Consider the following 19,191-nt stretch of genomic DNA (forward strand, 5'->3'; position numbering starts at 1 on the left):
AGGGAACTGTTTCTTGGAAAGGTGGATCATGAGCCCCAAAAAAGTGAGGTCACTTATGCTCAAAAGTGATTGACATACACATAAATGGGTGAATCCTGCCTCCTGCTCTAAATGAGATAGTAATGATTGGGTGGCAAAACCCTCAGAATTGCCAATGGGCAAATAGTCATACTCCTGCGAGACAAACGTACCACAAACCCCATCAATATTGCATTGTGTAGTATAAAATGTTACGATAATGGCACTCTCAGCCGCACATGATCTTGGGTGTGGCTACAAGGGGTTATGCTCAGTCACCTTACACAAGTTAGACTTACATTAGACACCCCAACACATGCCAACATCCAGAAAATCTATTTGCTGCCACCATCTATCATTAATAGTGATGGGCGAATTTGTCCTGTTGTCACTTTGCCACAAATTTTGCGAAAGCCCCGAAACGGGTGAAAATTTTTCAAAACGTGGATTTTGACGTGGGCAACAATCTGCTGGTGTAAAAATGGGCACGGCCTCAAAGTTGTCTTTCACTCGTCGTCAGCGTCTAAATTGACGTTGCATCGATTCAGTTGCGGTCGTCTAAACCCCCCTTTGACGCCGGTGAATTTTCGCACCAAATTTGCAAACTTATTCGCCCGTGGCAAAACGCGGAAATTCACGCCTGCCGAATAAAGTCGACCATCATTAACAGATGATACAAACCTAATGTGACTATTTCCCTGCTCTCTATAACAGGTAATAAGTCACAATACACCAATGCATCAAACATTCTCTGTCACAGGGTTAGTGCAACAAATACTCCAGCAGCCAAATGGTTCAATTACATTCAACACTCTCTCCTGCTAGCTGTACTAGTTATTTAGCATATAAGAAGATAACTTTCCCTTTCCAAACACACATATAGAGTTAATACACCGGCCTAGCCGGTAAAACACCTGCCAGGGCTGGGGCCGGTATTACAAATTTACCGGCAATGTAGCTGCCGGTAATTTGTAATACCATTTACAAAAGCCTTTTTCCGTCGGTGAAAACGTACATTTTCTTCGGCTTCTGGCGATGTGGCCCCTCCCCTTTTGTGGCACGTCCCCCCATGGCGCCGCCTCTTTTTGCACCCGGACCACCTGCTCCGCCCCTTTTTGCATCATTGGCCGCCCCTCAAGTTCCCGCCCCCACCACTGGCCGGTAATTTTTTATTTTATTTTAAAAGGTGGCAACCCTAACGATGAGTTAGAGCACAAGGACAAAATGTGTGGCATTTTATATATAGATTCAAAAAAAGGTGTTACAAAGAAGAGATACAAATTACAACAGTAAATAAAATAAAAGGGAACACAGAGAAACCCTATGCATGTTACCAAGTTAGGAATTTTCTTTTGTATCTTCCAAGAGTCAAGAGTTGGAAAACTGAGCACATAACCCAACAATCGTGGGTGCCCAGTATGAGCTGCCATTGTTATGTCTCCCCACATTTTTATGGCCTGCTGGGACACCCTCCCTCACCCTCATTACTTTATGCATGAGGTAGGAGTGCTCAGGACCATGTCATTAATAATCCCTGTAGGTGGTGGTTGTTTTCAGGCCAGTTATCTGAAATATAATATTGGTACTTGCTAGTACCCAATAATATAATGAATATAGGGGCATGTGGTGATCCATAAGTGCGCAATCGGAATGGTACCAAAAATTAGGTGGGTCTCATGTTCCAGCCCTCCAGAAACCACCTCCTAACTGGTAGGTACAGGTTGGCCCTGTTTCATAGAATTTGGGAGCTGTGAAATTAAAGTATAATTTTAATCCAGGGACAGTGCAATGGAACATTCAAGTAACACTGAGTATAAAGGCTGGATATGTTCCATAGCAGTAGTTATCATATTATAAAATGTTCTATATCCTTTAGCAAGTACACCTAGAAGCATGATTCAGACAGGGTCAGAGGGGTGGCATTGGAGGGGGCATCCGTTTTGGTGTGTGCGTGCTCTAATTCATCCTTTTATTCCTGCCTTCGGGACTTCTGGTTTTCTCCACTTTCTTACTATACCATGTAAAAACTAGCAATAAAACTTATAAATAAAGGCTATCACATTGAAGCTTAAGGCTAACTCCTAGTGCTTATAAAGATGTTACTGTATGTCCATCACTGATCTTTGAAAGCTGAACTAACCCTATACTGAGTACATGAAGCATAGGTTTATTTTATCTCCAGGTCTTTAATGGCAAGGGAAATCGGCCGTTAAAGGAGACATTTTATAAGTGAATATCATTTACTCACTTTTTAATAATAGAACTATACATTTGAGTTTGTAAAGAAGACTGCAGAACTGCTATTTTTTGGAACAGCCTAATAATCCCCTTTCTGTAAAGGAATAACACAAATTGGCAACAGTTTTCTTCATGTTTTGATTTCGAATTTGGAACATCTGTAAATATAGTTGTGTTCAGTAATAGCGGTGTGTTTACAAAAGTGAGTAAAGCTCAAAATCCTTAGAATAGCTTTTAATTCCATTCATGCAAATGCAATGCACATTCTATTCCAATGAAGAAAAATGTAGCAAATTTGTAATTAGTCTTCATCCATTCAAATGGTAGTTTTCGTCGACATTTTGGTTTCCATTTAAAACTTTGCCTGAAAAAAGGTTGCTAAAGATTACTAAAGATTGTATTTTGCTGCATTTGGGGATTTTTGGAGAGAGGTGCCTTTTTTGCACTTACATGTACACATACTCACTGTTAAACAACTTTTACACGTGTACACACATGCAAACAGTTTATTTTATCGTTTTTATTTATCTCATTTCTACTATTATGTTTTGTTTTTTTACCCAAAACTGTTTATTTAGCAGTGTGACCATTGGATCAGGCATTTTTACCCCTAATCAGATCAGTTATTTCACTGATTTGCACAATTTTTGTGGTTTTGTTGCTTTTTTTTTACCACTGCATAATTGTTCATTACATGTATTTAGCATAGCTTTGCTAGTTTGGTGTAGAAAGATGTATTTACCCATGTTTGATTCCTCAGAATGTGAACTTTCCAAAAATATATGGTTTCCTGGGGGGTATTTGTGCAGTTAGGGGGTTTTATGACAAATAATACGCTTGCAGGGGGCTCTGTTTGAAGAAGCTGAATTGGCAGCTGAGAAAATTCATGCATTATTTTTATTTGAGGTCCTTACATACCACATACCTTGGTATATCAATGCATTTTGGGCATCAAATGTTCATTAGACCCTGGCGTTCATATTTAGGGTGATTTGCCTTTGTATGTAAGAAATTGTGTGAGATAAATGCTGCAAATTGCAACAATTTCAGGCCAATTTCTCTGTTTAACTCTCACACAAGGCTTTATGGGCGGAAATATGCAAATCACTCCTTTATGTCCCTTTGGCCAACTATACATTCAGAACCACTGATTTTGTAGCACAGATACAGCCTAATAGTTCAGAGTATATATCCACACTTGCAGACAGTCTGTTTCAATCTTATTAGATCTCATCAGTGCAAGATAATGCAACATGGCTTCTTATAAAGGAGTGATTTGAATTACCCTGCCCATAATGCCTTATGTGAGCGTTAAACTCAAATTTTTGGTATTAAGGCAGTGCTATGTATACAGCACCTTCTGTTGCATGTTTTGCATTTGAAAAGCTTTTTGGCTCCGTTTAGCTTGTCTCACCCTAACCAGGCTAGGTGGCAGCGTAAGGGTAAACACATTTGAGATCATTTAACCTGTCATTTTCTGCACTTCTTTATATGTTTTCCCCTTTCCAACTTTTGCGGTTTGTCTGAAGGTCTGCTGGAGAGAGACATGCACTATAACCGCCAGTTGCTGCCTTCTTTTCATAAAAAAGGGCTGTAATTGACACCTGTTTTTTATCACAGAATGAATGACCTCACTAATTGAACTCCACACTGCTATTACTTGGAACAAGCTGTAAATAAATAACTCTGTAGTTACCAGAGCAGATTAAGTAATTTCAAGATACCATGTAATGTAGGTCTTTAAAAAAACGCTATAGTAGGTATTTAGCACTTTATTCTAGAGCAGGAATAACAAGAGGCACCAGGGGATGGCTGACCCCTTTATACCTAGGATTGTATCAGTAAATTGAAATTCAGCGTAAAGGAGTACTGGCAAATAGGAACTTCAAAATTAACTGTGCATTACAGCCCCGCATCTCTTGATTTGCTTAAATGTCCTCCCATTTGTTCAAGTTCTTATGGGAAGTAATGGCTCTTCTGCTTTATAGACTAATTGTTTGTTATACCAAATGCTTTTAGTGAATTAGATGGAAATTGCTACTTCGACTTGATTGATCATGCTGGGGGAAACAATTTATAGTATTGGGAGTTGTGCTTACTGAAGATGGACAACCCGTTAAATCTGTTACTGCATACAAACATAAAACAATTCCACAACCCTGCAACGGATCAACATACAAGTTACAGATTTAATCCATGCAAATATCTTCGTAAAAAGTTCCCATTAAATAAACTTTCTTCAAGTTAAGAGAAATTGCATAATTTCAAATAAAACATTTATTTAAGGCTTTCAGATGGAAGATCTCAAATATATAGCACTGAAACTGTACACCATTTATTATGAGAACAGAATGTTTCCTCAGAAACAAGTTTATTAACAAAAATAATTAACAAGGCAAAATCAGGTCAGTTCAAAATAGACAGAAATCTTTTGTACACAAAGAAAGTCATAACCACCACACTTCTATTAAAAAAGAAATGTTTAAAATATTTAACGACGACTAAATCTGGGGTCATTGGATGCATTTTGTCCTTCAAAATGTCCTTCTTGATGGCCAAAAGAAGCTGATATACCCTGTGCAACTGGCGACAGGTGGAAAACTGCAATATGAGAGAATCAAAAGAACAACAATTAGCAATAGGAACGGGGAAGTATCAATGATAAAGTAGTACAGTAAGATTTTTTACAGGCAAAACCTTTACATTATGGCTAATCATGTTTTAAAAGGATACCATGTTTTAAAATCATAAAGGTGAGAAGGGGTTGCATTACACTATGAGCCTAATGGCTTTTGGAAGATTTCTGGTGATTCAGATGTGTTTCTGCACCTTTCTACATAAACCCAACTGAATGAGCTGATGTTAAAAAGGTTATATTTTGATTCAAATGCGTAAAAGGTGTTGGTTAATTGTGCTTTATATGTAGGAAGTATACATGCACCAGGGAACTCTAGTAATCAAAACAAATTACTACAACCACTTTGATAAAAATGTGTGCATTATCTTGCAATAAGAACACAAAACACAATAATAAAAAAAAACACCACGACGAGCATAACTGGAATCGTTTGCATCTTTGTACAGTCCATATTACACCTATTACTTACTTACAAGGTGTCCTTAAATCTATGGTGAATTCTGGCAATTGCAGAATTGCCACTAATGAATAGTTACAGAAAAGTTCAGAGCAAGCTTGTAAATGAGCTTACATCCTGTTCAAAAAATGTGCCCAAGCGCTTAAATCCTGCTGCCCTGGGGAAAGTGTAAATAAAGCACAATTTCACAAACACCATTGCCTTCCGGAATGTAGTCACTTTTCACTTTAGACCATTTGAAAAGCTGGGATTTAAAAAACAAAGGTTTTTCAAAACATCTGATTTTTTTTTGCAAAATTACACAGAGATAAACACTCAATGATGTGTATTTGCTCCAACCAATGAATACCTGACAGGCTTACTTTCTTTTACAGTATATCAAACTTTTGGTCCAATCATTAAAGAAAATGTAGATGCAAAATATGTGTTAACATTCAGTTCACTGTGTGTTTTTTACTTTTTTTTTCTTTTTTACTTACCTTTGCATTCCATTCAGTTCATTACATGTCCTTGCCAGGACCAGGCATGCCACGATCACCTTTTAAGGAAATAGGGAATGTTTAGGTCAAAATGCTAAAAAGGGATCTAAACTCAAAAAAAAAAACAAACTGACGTGAACTTATTCTACATATGCCTCTGATCACTTTTGTAATTTACATTAATTTTCCATTTTTTGTGGTTTCGGAGATATTTACAATTTTAGACCGCTAATACATTGCAATGCAAGGGTTACCTGAATACAGGACGTGCTTACACTCTGGGCCCTCAAAAAGCTTCAAATATCACAGAAACCACTTAAAATAGAAAACCAATGTAAATTGCGTTTTTTTTAAACAAACATTAAGAGGCAGATTTATCAAAGGTTGAATTTTGAATTTGTGATTTTTTTTTTTACTCGAATAAATTCAAATGTACTCAAAACTTAAAAGTTCGCTTATTTAAGAAAAAACAAATGTCTAAAAATCAAGCAAATGTTACTGACCTGAAAACTCAAATCGTGTTTCATTCGAATGAAACTGAAATTGAGTTTCATTCAAATTTGTTTAGTTTTTTTTTCTTCGAAAAGAATTTGAATGTCAAGTGGCGAATGTTCGCATTAGAGCTGTTTCCATGGTTGAGGTGTGATAAATCTCACATTCGAATTTACATTCGAGTTGGTGGTTTTAAATTATAATTTGTGAGTTGACAATTTTCGAAAATTCTAATTTACCATTCCAACCTTAGTAAATCTGCCCCAAGTGTGATTTTATCAGTTCAAAAGACAATGCTCTATTCCATTGGTTTCTGAATGTGTCAAGCGCAAGAAAATAGAGTGCTTTGTCTTAAAAAACGTGAATGGAGTAAAATGCGACTGAACACTCACTAGTACAACCAGGCAGGACATAATAGTATCAATTAGCTAATGTGTTCAGGTCTGCTCAAACCTGCATCTCAACCACAAATCAAACACACTGGAGCATAAAAAATGCCCACGTGTAAGAGGTTTTTAATAAAACAGAGGACAGTAATTGTAAGAATTTAATTTCAGAAAAAGCATTTTAGATGGACAGCATATCCTTATGTCTGCACAGAAATGAGATTATTTATTTGGAGGCAGAGATGATTATTCAGTTGACTAAAAAATGTACTTGTGACTAAAGCATCTCTAAGGGCTCTTACACACAAGTGTTTTTTTTTAAATGCGTTTTTAAGCACATTCTAAACACGCATTGCGTTTTTTTTAACACAACCAAGTACATTTTTGTCCATTCCAAAAGCAACCCTCTATTCTATTGATAGTTAAATGTGTGTCAAGCACAAGAAAATGCAGCATGCAGAGTCTAAAAAGAAAACGCACAAAAACACAAATGGAGTATAATGTAACTCTGCTCATGAATACAACCAGGCAGGATATAAAGGAATTAATTAGCGAATACATTTAGATATTCTCAAACAAGCATCAAATGCAGAAAAAAGCCTGTGTAAGAGCCCTAAAATGTATCACTACTGAAGAAAAGCCACCAAAAAGGCAAATATACCATTACAAGACATTATATAGGACAATGGTGACCAAACTCGGCTAAAAAACCTTTGATACACTTGTGAAAGTACTGTGAATTTAACCGATATTAAAGGAATACGGTCATGGGAAAAAACATTTCAAAACATCAATCAGTTAATAGTGCTGCTCCAGCAGAATTCTGCCCTGAAATCCGTTTCTCAAAAGAGCACACAAATTTTTATATATATAATTTTGAAATCTGACATGCGGCTACACATATTGTCAGTTTCCCAGCTGCCTCCAGTCATGCGACTTTTGCTCTTTACTGCTGTACTGCAAGTTGCCTAACAACAGAACAATGGGAAGGTAACGAGAGATCAATTCCCTAACACAAGATAACAGCTGCCTGGTAGATCTAAGAACAGCACTCAATAGTAAAATCCAGATCCCACTGAGACACATTCAGTTACATGGAGTATGAGAAACAACAGCCTGCCAGAAAGCAGTTCCATACTAAAGTGCTGGCCCTTTCTGAAAGCACATGACCAGGCAAAGTGACATGAGATGGCTGCCTACAGACCAATATTACAACTTAAAAAAATACACTTGCTGGTTCAGGAAAGAGATTTTATATTGTAGAGTGAATTATTTGCAGTGTAAACAGTGTAATTTAGAAATAAAAAATAAATAAAAATCATGACAGAATCCTTTTAAAGGAGAACTGGACCCCAAAAAAGAATGGTTAAAAATGCCATATTTTACATAATGAACGTATTGCACCAGCCTAAAGTTTTAGCTTCTCAATTAGCAGCAATGATCCAGGACTTCAAACTTTTCACAGGGGGTCACCACCATCTTGGAAAGTGTGTGCGACACTCACATGCTCAGTGGGCTCTGAGCAGCTGTTGAGAAGCTAAGCTTAAAGGTCATCACAAATTATCAAGTAGAAAATGAGGTTGGTCTGTAATATAAGCTGATGCTACAAGGCTGATTATTAAATTCTGCTGCTAAGTGCACTGGTTTCTGTGCTGCCATGTAGTAATTATATGTATTAATTACGAATCAGCCTTATATTGTGACATTTCTATTCTATGTGTACTGTATATTGTGAGTGGGTCACTAAGCCCATTAACTGACAGCAGCACAGAGCATGTGCAGTGAATCAGCAGAAAAGAAGATGGAGAGCTACTGGGGCTTCTTTGGAGACACAGATCTTTACTGCTAAAGGGCTGTGGTAGCCTTGGGCTGGTACAGAAGCCCAAAACATAATGTACAACATTTCCAGCTACTTCTTTAGTTAAGCTTTAGTTCTCCTTTAAGGTCAGTAAAGCCATTTAGATTAGCCCATTTAAGCAAAATCTATAATTTTGAGGTAATTAAAAGATATTGATATCACCTAACTGATGATTGCCCATAAACTTGTTTGCTACTAAATGCGTAGTTTAACTTTTCTTGTTTTTGCTGCTGACTCTGATGACAGTCAAAAAAGTAAACATAAAAACAGCTGTGCAGACATTTGAGAACCTTTAAGTAAGCCCACCTTGCCACCTGTCGTGGTCTCTTCCTACAATGCCATCCACAATTGCTGGCCTTTGTCTATCTGCTTCAATTTTACTATCCCAATCCCGACCATTTCTGTCATTTAAAAAAAAAACAAAAAAAAAAAAAAAAAAAACAAATGAAAAGGCAAGCTGGAAAGAAAAAACTCCACACAAATGCATTAAAAAATACTTAATGTGGATTTAATATTGATTTCTTAAATTACAGGATCTTTAACTAGATTTTCCAATGGAGATTATTAAGACACAACTAGGCACAAGTCAAGGTTAAGCAGTTGAATTAGCCAATGATACATCGGCCAACTCACTCTGTTAAATCCCTGAGCACTGAACAAAACGGAGGGCTATTGAGATATTGGTTTGGGATATTGAATCATTTATTTTCACATATTCCATGTAGTGGAAAAGTCTTTGGTACTGCTAAAATGTATACCTGTGTCCAGAGGCAAAAGTGAAAAGCCAATAATCTGATGTGTATTACAAAATCTGTGGCTCCGATAGTTAACCTAAGGTTTTGATATTGGTGGCCCTGTAAGCTACATGTTCAGCCAAATATATTCAATGACTTCTTACAGTATTAAGCATCACTTTCCACTTTCCAGCCAGATACCATGTAGTATACTTGGACTCATGAAACAGAAAGCAAATGTTTGTATAGCTAAAGATATGTTTTGATCAACAACTTCATATACGTAGGTGAAAGATGAATATTGTACGCTGGAAATGCATGGAAAGAAACTCCAATGAGATTATTTAGCTATCATTATGTCTTTCTAAAGCAGCTCGGGGGGGGGGGGGGGTCGTCAACCCCAACTGTTTTAAATTTATACATTTAGTTGATACATATCTTATTGGGCAGCTTTTAATCAAATCAGAGGTTTTCAGATCTTTTTTCATTAGCAATTGCCCGAAAACCACAAATTTTTAGTTTTATTTTCAAAGCATTGTTAGTTTTTTTTTTTGCACTTTTTATTCAGATCTTTTAACAAATTCATTGATTTTTGTGGTTTTAGAGTTTGTGAATTTAGTTGTGGTTTTCAAAACCCCTAAAATCTGACCTTCAATAAAGTATGGGAGGGCTTAAGATTTCAAGTATATTTTTGCTTTCCAGGCTGAAATTTGTAATGTTAGCATTTCTATGGTGCAAAGGTCAATTGTAATGATTTTGACAGCCACTTTTTATCTACATTATATTTTACAACGCTGCAGAAAAAGTGCGATAAGCTCCAACATAAGGTTTTGGGCTTATGTAATTTTGAAGAACATTACCTTCCTTGTGGGGGGACATCACGACCTTCATTAATGCGTCTGTCATATCCTCCCCATCCATCTCGAGGATCTCTTCCATGTCTATCTGGATAGTTCTATAAGAAAGGAAAATGTAACAGTTTAAAGTTACAAACGTAAAGTAATAAAAAAAAACAAAAGAAAAATATACACAGTTCTTCCACTGCCTCCCAATGTGTGGATATGTATAATTATATTAAGCTTGATTTATTGTAGTGGGTGCTATTGGCCGAGTACCATTTTAGACTTGACTAAGATTCTACTGTTCCCAGGCTGGCTTGACGGCAAAAACGTTCTCTATGGCCTATATTAATGCTGTCCAACTGTCTCAGGTGTGAACAGTACAAGGCTTTAGGATATAAACAATAGAGGTGTCACAAGTGTGAACAATGCAGGAGGATCACAGGTTTGAACAATAGAGGGGATTACAGTGTGAATTTGATGTTTAAACAATGCAGGGGCCAGTTTATCTCTGTAGCGATACCTTTTAAATTTTAATGGTAAACAGACACAGCAGGCAGACTTTGATATGGAGGGCCACATAAGGGGGGGGGGGGCGCGGGCCGCCGCCAGTTGGACAGCCCTGGCCTATATTAATAGCTATAATCCCTTGCATATTGGAAGCATGAGGCGTTGAGAGTTTGGATACAATAGTCCTTTGAAAATGATTACAATTTCACTATTTACGTTTTGCCCAAAAATAATTTTGTTAATGTATGCTACCAGGCGTTCCATAATATGAAACTATTTTAGCTCTGCTTGCAAGTTATGACCTGTGCCCCAGATCCTTAACCAAATTCTAGTCATCCATCTTGCTAAAAATGGAGCAAATAGCTAACCATATACGTATTGCTTCTTGTAAAAGAGGGACTTAACTTCTCCCAGTCCTTGAAAATTAACCTGTATCACACCCTCAGCCTTGCAAATGACCTCAGCCTTGAAGATTGGACAAAGTTCCAATAGGCTGGAAGACAAATGAAAACACTGACCCAACCTATTGGCAATGCCCTACCTCCCAAGGCCAAAGTCATTTGCAAGGTGCGATCATCATAAGGTATAGTCATATAAACATAGTGACAGTCCTGTTAAAACCAGGAATGTTTAACTATGCCTTTAATGGGATTGTGATGCAATGCGTATGTGGTTTGATGTCAGTAAAAAAAAATAAATTAAAAAGTGGGCTAATTAACAAGGAAGTATTAATTTGTCAAGTGACTCAAGATTTGACAAATTACTTATATTTTTAATCAGAAGTGTTAAGTAAAGTGACTGCTACGGTCATGTGCAAGAAATTTACTGGCTGCTTGTTATCCAGGCAGAAACCACAACTACAAAAAGCCCCGGTCACCTCTAATATTAAAGATTTTATCTCTTCACAGTTGAGGTGACTAAAAGTTGCTTATGTGGTTATAATAACCAAACTGCTGGCTAGACTAGAGAACCATGTTAGCAGGACTCTACATGGATCTCTAAAGGGAACAATGAAACAGAGGCCAATTAAAAAAACAAAAAACAACTGAGGCTATTAAGGGGTATAACAAATTTTGCACAGAACAGGAACTTAACATTTTGAGTCAGTGGAAGAATTATCTAAATTAGCTATTTGGAAACCACTTACGCCTTCTCTACCTCCCACTGGGGTCCTTCCATCTTCTCTCCTAATTGAAATATGGGAGTAAACATTGTTAGAAAATGTGTAAAAGTAAAAAGAATAGTATATCTTTCTCCAATGTTGGTTGGTCCTAAATCTATAGTTATTACTTAAATGGAAAACATTTTTCTTTGAAGCAAAGTTTATGCTTGATTTCATTTAAAAACACTATACAGCAGTGCTAGTTTGACTTTCAGTACAAGCACCATTTGGGTCAGGGACCACTGAGATCATTACAAGGTTAAAAATATTGGAAACTATTGGTGCTCAAGATTTAGGACAACAAATAAATGCACAGGGGCAAACCTTACCCTTATTAAAATTGTGTTTGTATTCTATAAAATTGCATTTACAGTACATATGACAGCATTTTAGCCCAATCTGTTCTACTACTAAATGGATATGCTCAGCTGAAATCCAGAAACTGTTGACCAGAGGCAGACCTATAGTAATAAATCAAGTCAGAAAGGCAAATTCACTAAGCGCCTAACGCTAGCGTGAATTCGCTAGCGTTGGGCATTTTTGTTACTTCGCAAATTCACTAACGGACGCTGGTGTAACTTCGCACCCTTATGACTGGCGAATTTGCGCAATGGACGTAACTACGCAAATTCACTAACGCGCGCATTGTTCTGAACGCTACCTTTTACGCCAGACTTCCTTCACCACCTCAGACCAGGCGACGCGCAATAGAGTAGATAGGGATTGCTTCAAAAAAAGTTAAACGCTGGCGTTTTTTTTTCTTTTTCTTTTTTTGGGGCTCCCCTCCTTCCCCCCTACATTTCCTAACTCATGGCAACTTAACTATACAGTGGGCACATGTGTAGGGCAAAATAAAAATTTTATTTGATGTTTTGAAGGTCTCCCAGGCTTGTGTAGTGCTGCTACGAATACTTCCATTGAAATTTGAATTTGGCGCCGTATGCAAATTAACCATCGCTAGCGTAACTTCGATTTGCGAATTAACACTAGCGCAACTTCGAAACCTTAAGCTACCCCTGAGCACAACTTCGGATCTTGGTGAATTTGCGGAGTGCTGGCGTAAATACGGCTGGCTAAGTGCGGCAAAGCGGGCTTCTACGATTTTTAGTGAATGTCCCACCATGTGTCTTGCAGTGTGAAAAAACAAATTGTGTCGTAGCATTGTATGTATAGTATATGTATGGTTTTACATACTATGCAACAATACAATTTGTTTTTTCCACACTGCAAGACCCTTGGTGCGGTCTTTTGATTTATTACTATACGTTCATTGGATGTCTCTACACAGGGGCAGCTATGTGGAGCAAAATGTTGAAAGGCTTAAAAAGGTTTGAGTTAGGTTGCCAACTATAGTTCAGTATTTACATATAACCCTTCTCCACCTTTCACATTAAAATGTTCAACATTTGTAAAGTATGTAAAAACATGTAAAGATTTTTTATGCTAACCTTAGTGGTTGTATTGTAACAATCCTCTAGTTAACATTGTCATATTTGTAATATGCTTGTGATGCGTAAAGTTATCAATATGTCATTAATATAAAAACATTACAGCTACTACTGACCTGTCCAAGCGCATATGATCTGGATATCGACCCCGATCTCTTTCGAAGTCATGAAACCGGTCTTGCCAACCAAAATCTCTGTATCGATCATCCATAGCCATTCTCTTTGATTCAGACCAGTAGGGCTCATCTCTCCTGTAGACAAAAACAACTATGTATTATCATATAGAAAAAGTATAATTTTCCAGATTGTTTAAATGCATTCATCACCTTGTATATGTTATAAACAAAACTTTTATTTATTTTAAAGCATACTGAGCAGATTACGATCCCAATTCTAACATAAATGTCTGTGGGCAAGTTTGTGGTGAGGTTATTGGAAGCATGACTAAACCAAAATCTCTACTAAGGTTTGGAACAAGTATTCATCTATAAGCTTAGTAAAGTGGCCATTTAAGCTTGCAGTGGAGAATATTCAGTCCCATTGGTGTTTGGGCAAGTTTGAAACAAGCAGATTAGGCAGTATAAGTGTTAATGTCAAACATAAAAACAAAGGTTATCTGCTCTACTAAAATCAAAAGTTAAAATAAACAGATTACACACTTATTTATGTTTACATGCAATCAAGTAGTTAGCAGTACCTTGAATCAAAGTCATACGGCCTTCTCATTCCTGGCCTGCGATCCTGTTCATAGCGTAAGCGTTCATGCTGACGGCGAAGCTCCTCCCTTTCTCTTTGAATGCGATCCTGTTCTATTCGCCTTTCTTCTTCTATACGCATTCGCTCTCTTTCAAGTCTCTCACGCTCCATACGTTCTCGGTCAAGACGTTCTCTTTCAAAATCTAGCCTAGCACGCTCCCTTCGTAATCTTTCCCGTTCTTCTCTTTCACGTATCATGAGAACTCGCTCACGGGCTCTCCGGTCTCGTTCCCTGTTTTAATGAAAATGAAGCTTTTGCTATGCCAGCTTATATGCCTGTTAGGGGAACTGCCATCCTACAAAACTGTTGGAACCCAAGGAAATTCACAATGTGATTTAAAGAAATATTCAAAGGCTGTCAGAGGTGAAGTTACACAATTTAACTCTGAATGAAACAGTATGTTTTACAGACAACTGTGGTAAAAGAATGCTTTTGATAAAAGGTTGATAAATCTACCTTTGTCTCTCCATTTCTCTGATCTCTCGTTCTCTCTGCCTCTGCCGTTCACGTTCTCTTTGTTCTTTAATCTTATCAAAGGAGAGAATCTCTTTCTTTTCTTTACTCTCAGACTTGCGCTCCTGACTTTTAGAGCTCTGAACCAAAAACATGGAAAAATGGTAAGGCTGGGCTAGGGGGAAATAGGGTGCAAGATTTACAGACTTTACAGGACCACGAACCAGAGTGAGGCTACACTATTGGAATATGTCTTCTATGGTGTAAAACCGGATGTACTTCAATGTGAACATTAAAGGGGAACTCCGGCTTCCAAACCAAAATGTAATAAAGAAGCCCACATAACACAGAAACCCCTAATATACCCATCACAGTTAACGGTCTCTTCAAAAAGTATGAATAAATGCAATTTTCTATGCTGAAATCCAGCTGGCTAACAGTTCTTCTCTTTCTGCATCATTTGAAATGGGAAGGAGGGACTAAACACCGATGTTACAAATTGCAACAACTTCTCCACAGCTTACAGACAGCATGCAGGAACTACATAACCCACAATGCATTGCACTGTGATTTTCCTTATTGAAATCATGTGTGCAGGGAATTTTGGGGTTTGGAGGATGCAGGCTGAGGACAGATGACTGTTGATAAAAAGTAACAGTAGACAGGCAGCTCAGCAAAGTAGTCAGACAGATCAGCAGGAGAGCAGGGGGCTAGGCTTAGGGAACTGTCAGACACCATTAAAAATCCTGAAAAGTCTGCATATTTTTTAATGGATATATATATTTAAAAAAAAAAAAAAAAAAATTACCAAAGGATGAATAATTGTACAGAGCAGTTAAGCATTAAACCAGACAAATTAATTGGTCAAGAAAAAAAATCTTACTGCAAATCTTTTATAAAATAAAAATTCCAAATTAATTTATGAACCAACCAGGCTAAAAGTAATTTGCCTCAAATTAAGGAGTGTAATCTTCCAAACAGGGTTTACATTAAAATCGCAAAAAGGGTTGGAATCTATTGGTAAATTGGGATGAGAAAAACACAGCTTACCCTTTCTTTAGAATCAGATGAGGTTTTTACACTTATAACTGGTTCTCCTTTTGATGTATCCATTACTACAGTTCTTTCAGTTCCTCTACTACCTAAAAACAGAAGAAAATTAAAATTCTTGGCATATTTGCCTGTATTAATATCCAGATATATAGTAGATTAAAATAGTAGACTGTTGAACTACAATCAACGAGATAACTTGAGCTACAGAATGTATTTTTCCTCCTATTACTTTAGAGTTAAAATTACTTTTCTCTGTCGTCTCAGGGGGAAACGGGGAACGACTGGGTTAAGCTCCATCCTCCAGGAGGCAGGACACTTGAAGTAATTAAGGGGGCATGCCATTTCAGGCTTAACCCCCACACACTGTACACTCTGCTGATCCCACCAGGGTCACTTACTAGCTTAGGGACTATACCGTCCACCCAGACGCCTACCTGCGCTAGCTGGATATTGCAGAAGGTCTTGGGGATAAGTGGCATCATTTTAATTAAAAATATAAGCGGTGTAGTACTTGCACAAAATGCCAGCAGAATTTTCAGGGGACTGAGGGGGAGTCACTGTGCAGCTCTTACGCCACGGGGCAGCACATTACTCTGGGGCTCAGCTAGAAACTCAAGTTGAAAACACAATGCAAGGGAAGGCATTTCTCAAGACCACAGCCCTGCGGTCATCAGCAGATCTACCACCTCATCTCTGGGCAGTCCAGCTCCCATAATCCCTGGCCTCTCTATAGGGGCTCCCAGCCATCTCAGACAATTTAGGAAAGGCCTTAGCTAAGCATCACCACAGGACTAGTGGTAAGCGCAAAGCCCCAGATGATGAAAAAGGGGACGGTCGCCCACATGCAATTGGATGAATCAGCCCCTGAACAAATCTCGTCCCACTCAGAAGGCGAACTCCCCTCATCTGACGCATCATCCGTGGATGAGGAACAGGGTGAGGGCAGAGACAAGGACAGCCTCCACGATGTGGACAGCATTATTAAAGGGAAACTTGAGGTCCTGAATGTCTCACAAAAAAGCAAGGGGAAACGCCAAGCCTTTTCAAGAGTAAGAATAAATATACAGCCTGCTTCCCAAAGCATGAAATACTCAGTATTATTCAGGATGAGTGGGATTCACCTGAACGGAAGTTCCAAGGCATAAAGAAATTCACCAAGTCTTTTCCCTTCCCTAAAAAGCTGGTTGATAAATGGTTAAACCCCCCCGGCGGTAGATATTCCGGTGTCCAGATGCTCTAAATCTACCACACTGCCGGTCACCGACAGCAGCATTTAAAGATCCTTCAGACAGACGGTTAGAAGGGTTTTTAAGAGCAATCAACTCCTCTTTGGGCATCGAAACTGCGTCCTTCTCTGGCCTCAGCATGGGTCTGAGTCACTCTTCAGGGACATCCAGGAGGGTGTCCCCCGAGGGGATTCACTGTCATCTGCACAAGTAATCGCAGAGGCGGGGAACATTTCTTTTGCGGCCAGAGTTGACGATTCACGTGGCGGAGCAGCCCTCCACAACGATCTCACTTCCACTCCAAGGCCAATGACAAGACTCCCCCGTGGAAAAACAATAGGCCCCACAACAAGCCATCAGTGGACAAGTCTGCGTCTGCCTGACGGGGCACTGCCTCTGGAATCGTTGGAACAGATCAGAGGAAAATTGCTATGATTCCAGAAGGAATGGATAAGTCACTCTTTGGATGCCTGGGTCAAGGAAATAAGTTCGAGGGTGCCATTACCTGGATTTGGCAGCAGTAGCAACCAGGTTTATTATATCCAGGGCGCCTTCCAATCCCACAAAAGAAAACCCCTTTCTAGAATGCATAGAAAGGAGGGAGAGATCCAGAGTGATCACACCAGTACCACTGCCAGAGAGATTCTCCGGCTTTTACTCAAATCTGTTTACAGTCCCGAAGAAGGATGGAACCACAAAACCTGAACTTGACATCAAGGACTTGAACAAATCGATTCAGCTAGTACACTTCAAGATGGAGACCTTGCAGTCAGTGATACGTTGAATGGAGCAGGGTCAGCTAATGATGTACCTGGACATCAAGGACGCCTATCTCCATGTTCCAATATTGCCTCCACACCATCGTAACCTTAGCTTTGACTTCACAAACAAACATTACCAATTTGTGCCACTACTATTCGGGCTTTCATCAGTCCCCAGGGTATTTACCTGGACGATCTCTTTCTTAAGGCCGGATCAGAAGAGAAGGCCATGGAGGATCTTCACAATGCAGTTCAACTCCTCCAGAACATTGGGTGGACCATCAACTGGTCGAAATCCAACCTGCTTCCAAAACATCAAATGATGTTCCTAGGTATAGAATTTAACACACTTACACAGACTGTAAGCCTTCCTCGGGACAAGCAGACCAGAATCAGGGACCAAGTTCAGTCTCTGCTGTCCTGTCAAGGGACAACAGTGCACAGAATGCCGGCTACACAATTTGGACGTAGTCGAGGCACTATGATGGCACATAAGTCATTCAGTCTGGAACACAGAGACAATCAAACAAGCCTATTCTGCAAAGTGGAGAGTGCCACCTAAGGGGATTTTAGCCCACTCCACTAGAGCGGTGGGAGCCTCCTGGGCGAGGTGTAACTCTGCCTCATTGGAGCAGATCTGCAGGAGGCTACATGGTCGTCCGTTTACACCTTTACCAAATTTTACACATTCTCCTCTACAGAGGCTTCCCTCGGACGTAAGGTGTTGCAATCAGTTCTAAAATAAATGTTCAGCACCGGTCTAAGCTTGCAGCCACTCTACTGTTTTGGGACTGCTTTGGTTAGTCCTCATCTTCCCTGTGTCCCCCTAGGACTCACCATTACATCGGTTTCTCTGCAGTCAAAAGGGGGACACAGGGCTTGCCGGCCAAATGCAACAAGTGATGGACTGAATTGTACCCTGGTTTACCAGTTCTGCCTTTTTTAAACTTAAAGTTAGAGTTTCCATTAGCAGCTTTGGAACAAACTGAATATGAATGTACAGTGTGTGGGGTTAAGCCTGAACTGGCACGTCCCCTTAATTACTTAAAGTGTCCTGCCTGCTGGAGGATGGAGCTTAACCGCATCGTTACGTGTCCCACTTTCGACTACAGAGAAACAGAATTAATGATGAGTAACAAAACTCCTGTTTTTATTATACTGTAGAGCTTGATATTCTGAGACCATTTGCAATTGGTCTTCATGATTTTTCTGTGTTTTTTTCAGTATTTAGCTTTTTTTTCAGCAGCCCTCAAGTTTGGAACTTCAGCAGGTTATCTGTTGCTAGGGTCCAAATTAACCTAGCAGCCTGTCAATGGGTTTAAATAAAACTGGATATGAACAGGAGGGGGCTCGCAGAGCAATAGTTTTTGACTGCTACAAGTTGATATTCCAAGACAATTTGCAACAGCAAATAATTTAAAAACTATAGCAAATAAAAAAAATGTACAAAATTTAACTCAATATATATATATTTATATACAATTAAAGGTATCAACAATGATTCTTGTAATGGCTCACCTTTCTTATGGCTAAGAACAAAACATACTAAGTAGACTGTATTTTATACACTGGACTTTTTTTCTACCAAACCAAGTTTAGCCGCTTCTTGAGAAATTTAACTTTGGGGGTCAACAGAAATCATCAAAACATAAGCGAGGTTAAACAAGCAGATACTCCTGGAC

The 19,191-nt window shown here is 38.8% G+C and overlaps 1 protein-coding gene across 2 annotated transcripts in view; it reads right to left on the reverse strand.

The window, feature by feature from the left end:
- Positions 1-4,515: 4,515 nt before the first annotated feature.
- The window catches only part of safb.S (scaffold attachment factor B S homeolog), a 30,144-nt gene continuing 15,468 nt past the window's right edge, over positions 4,516-19,191 (reverse strand). The window contains exons 11-19 of one of the 2 annotated variants that reach the window (XM_018243677.2): positions 15,520-15,611; positions 14,473-14,609; positions 13,957-14,247; positions 13,376-13,510; positions 11,797-11,836; positions 10,161-10,255; positions 8,873-8,967; positions 5,831-5,889; positions 4,516-4,857 (exon numbers count right to left, since the gene is read on the reverse strand). In XM_018243677.2, coding sequence (XP_018099166.1) covers positions 5,852-5,889; positions 8,873-8,967; positions 10,161-10,255; positions 11,797-11,836; positions 13,376-13,510; positions 13,957-14,247; positions 14,473-14,609; positions 15,520-15,611 — 923 coding nt within the window. In that variant the 3' untranslated portion in view covers positions 4,516-4,857; positions 5,831-5,851. The remainder of the gene's footprint in view (positions 4,858-5,830; positions 5,890-8,872; positions 8,968-10,160; positions 10,256-11,796; positions 11,837-13,375; positions 13,511-13,956; positions 14,248-14,472; positions 14,610-15,519; positions 15,612-19,191) is intronic. The other variant, XR_001934173.2, reaches the window with a different exon arrangement.

Source organism: Xenopus laevis, chromosome 1S, assembly GCF_017654675.1.
Source record: "Xenopus laevis strain J_2021 chromosome 1S, Xenopus_laevis_v10.1, whole genome shotgun sequence".
Lineage (NCBI taxonomy): Eukaryota > Metazoa > Chordata > Amphibia > Anura > Pipidae > Xenopus > Xenopus laevis.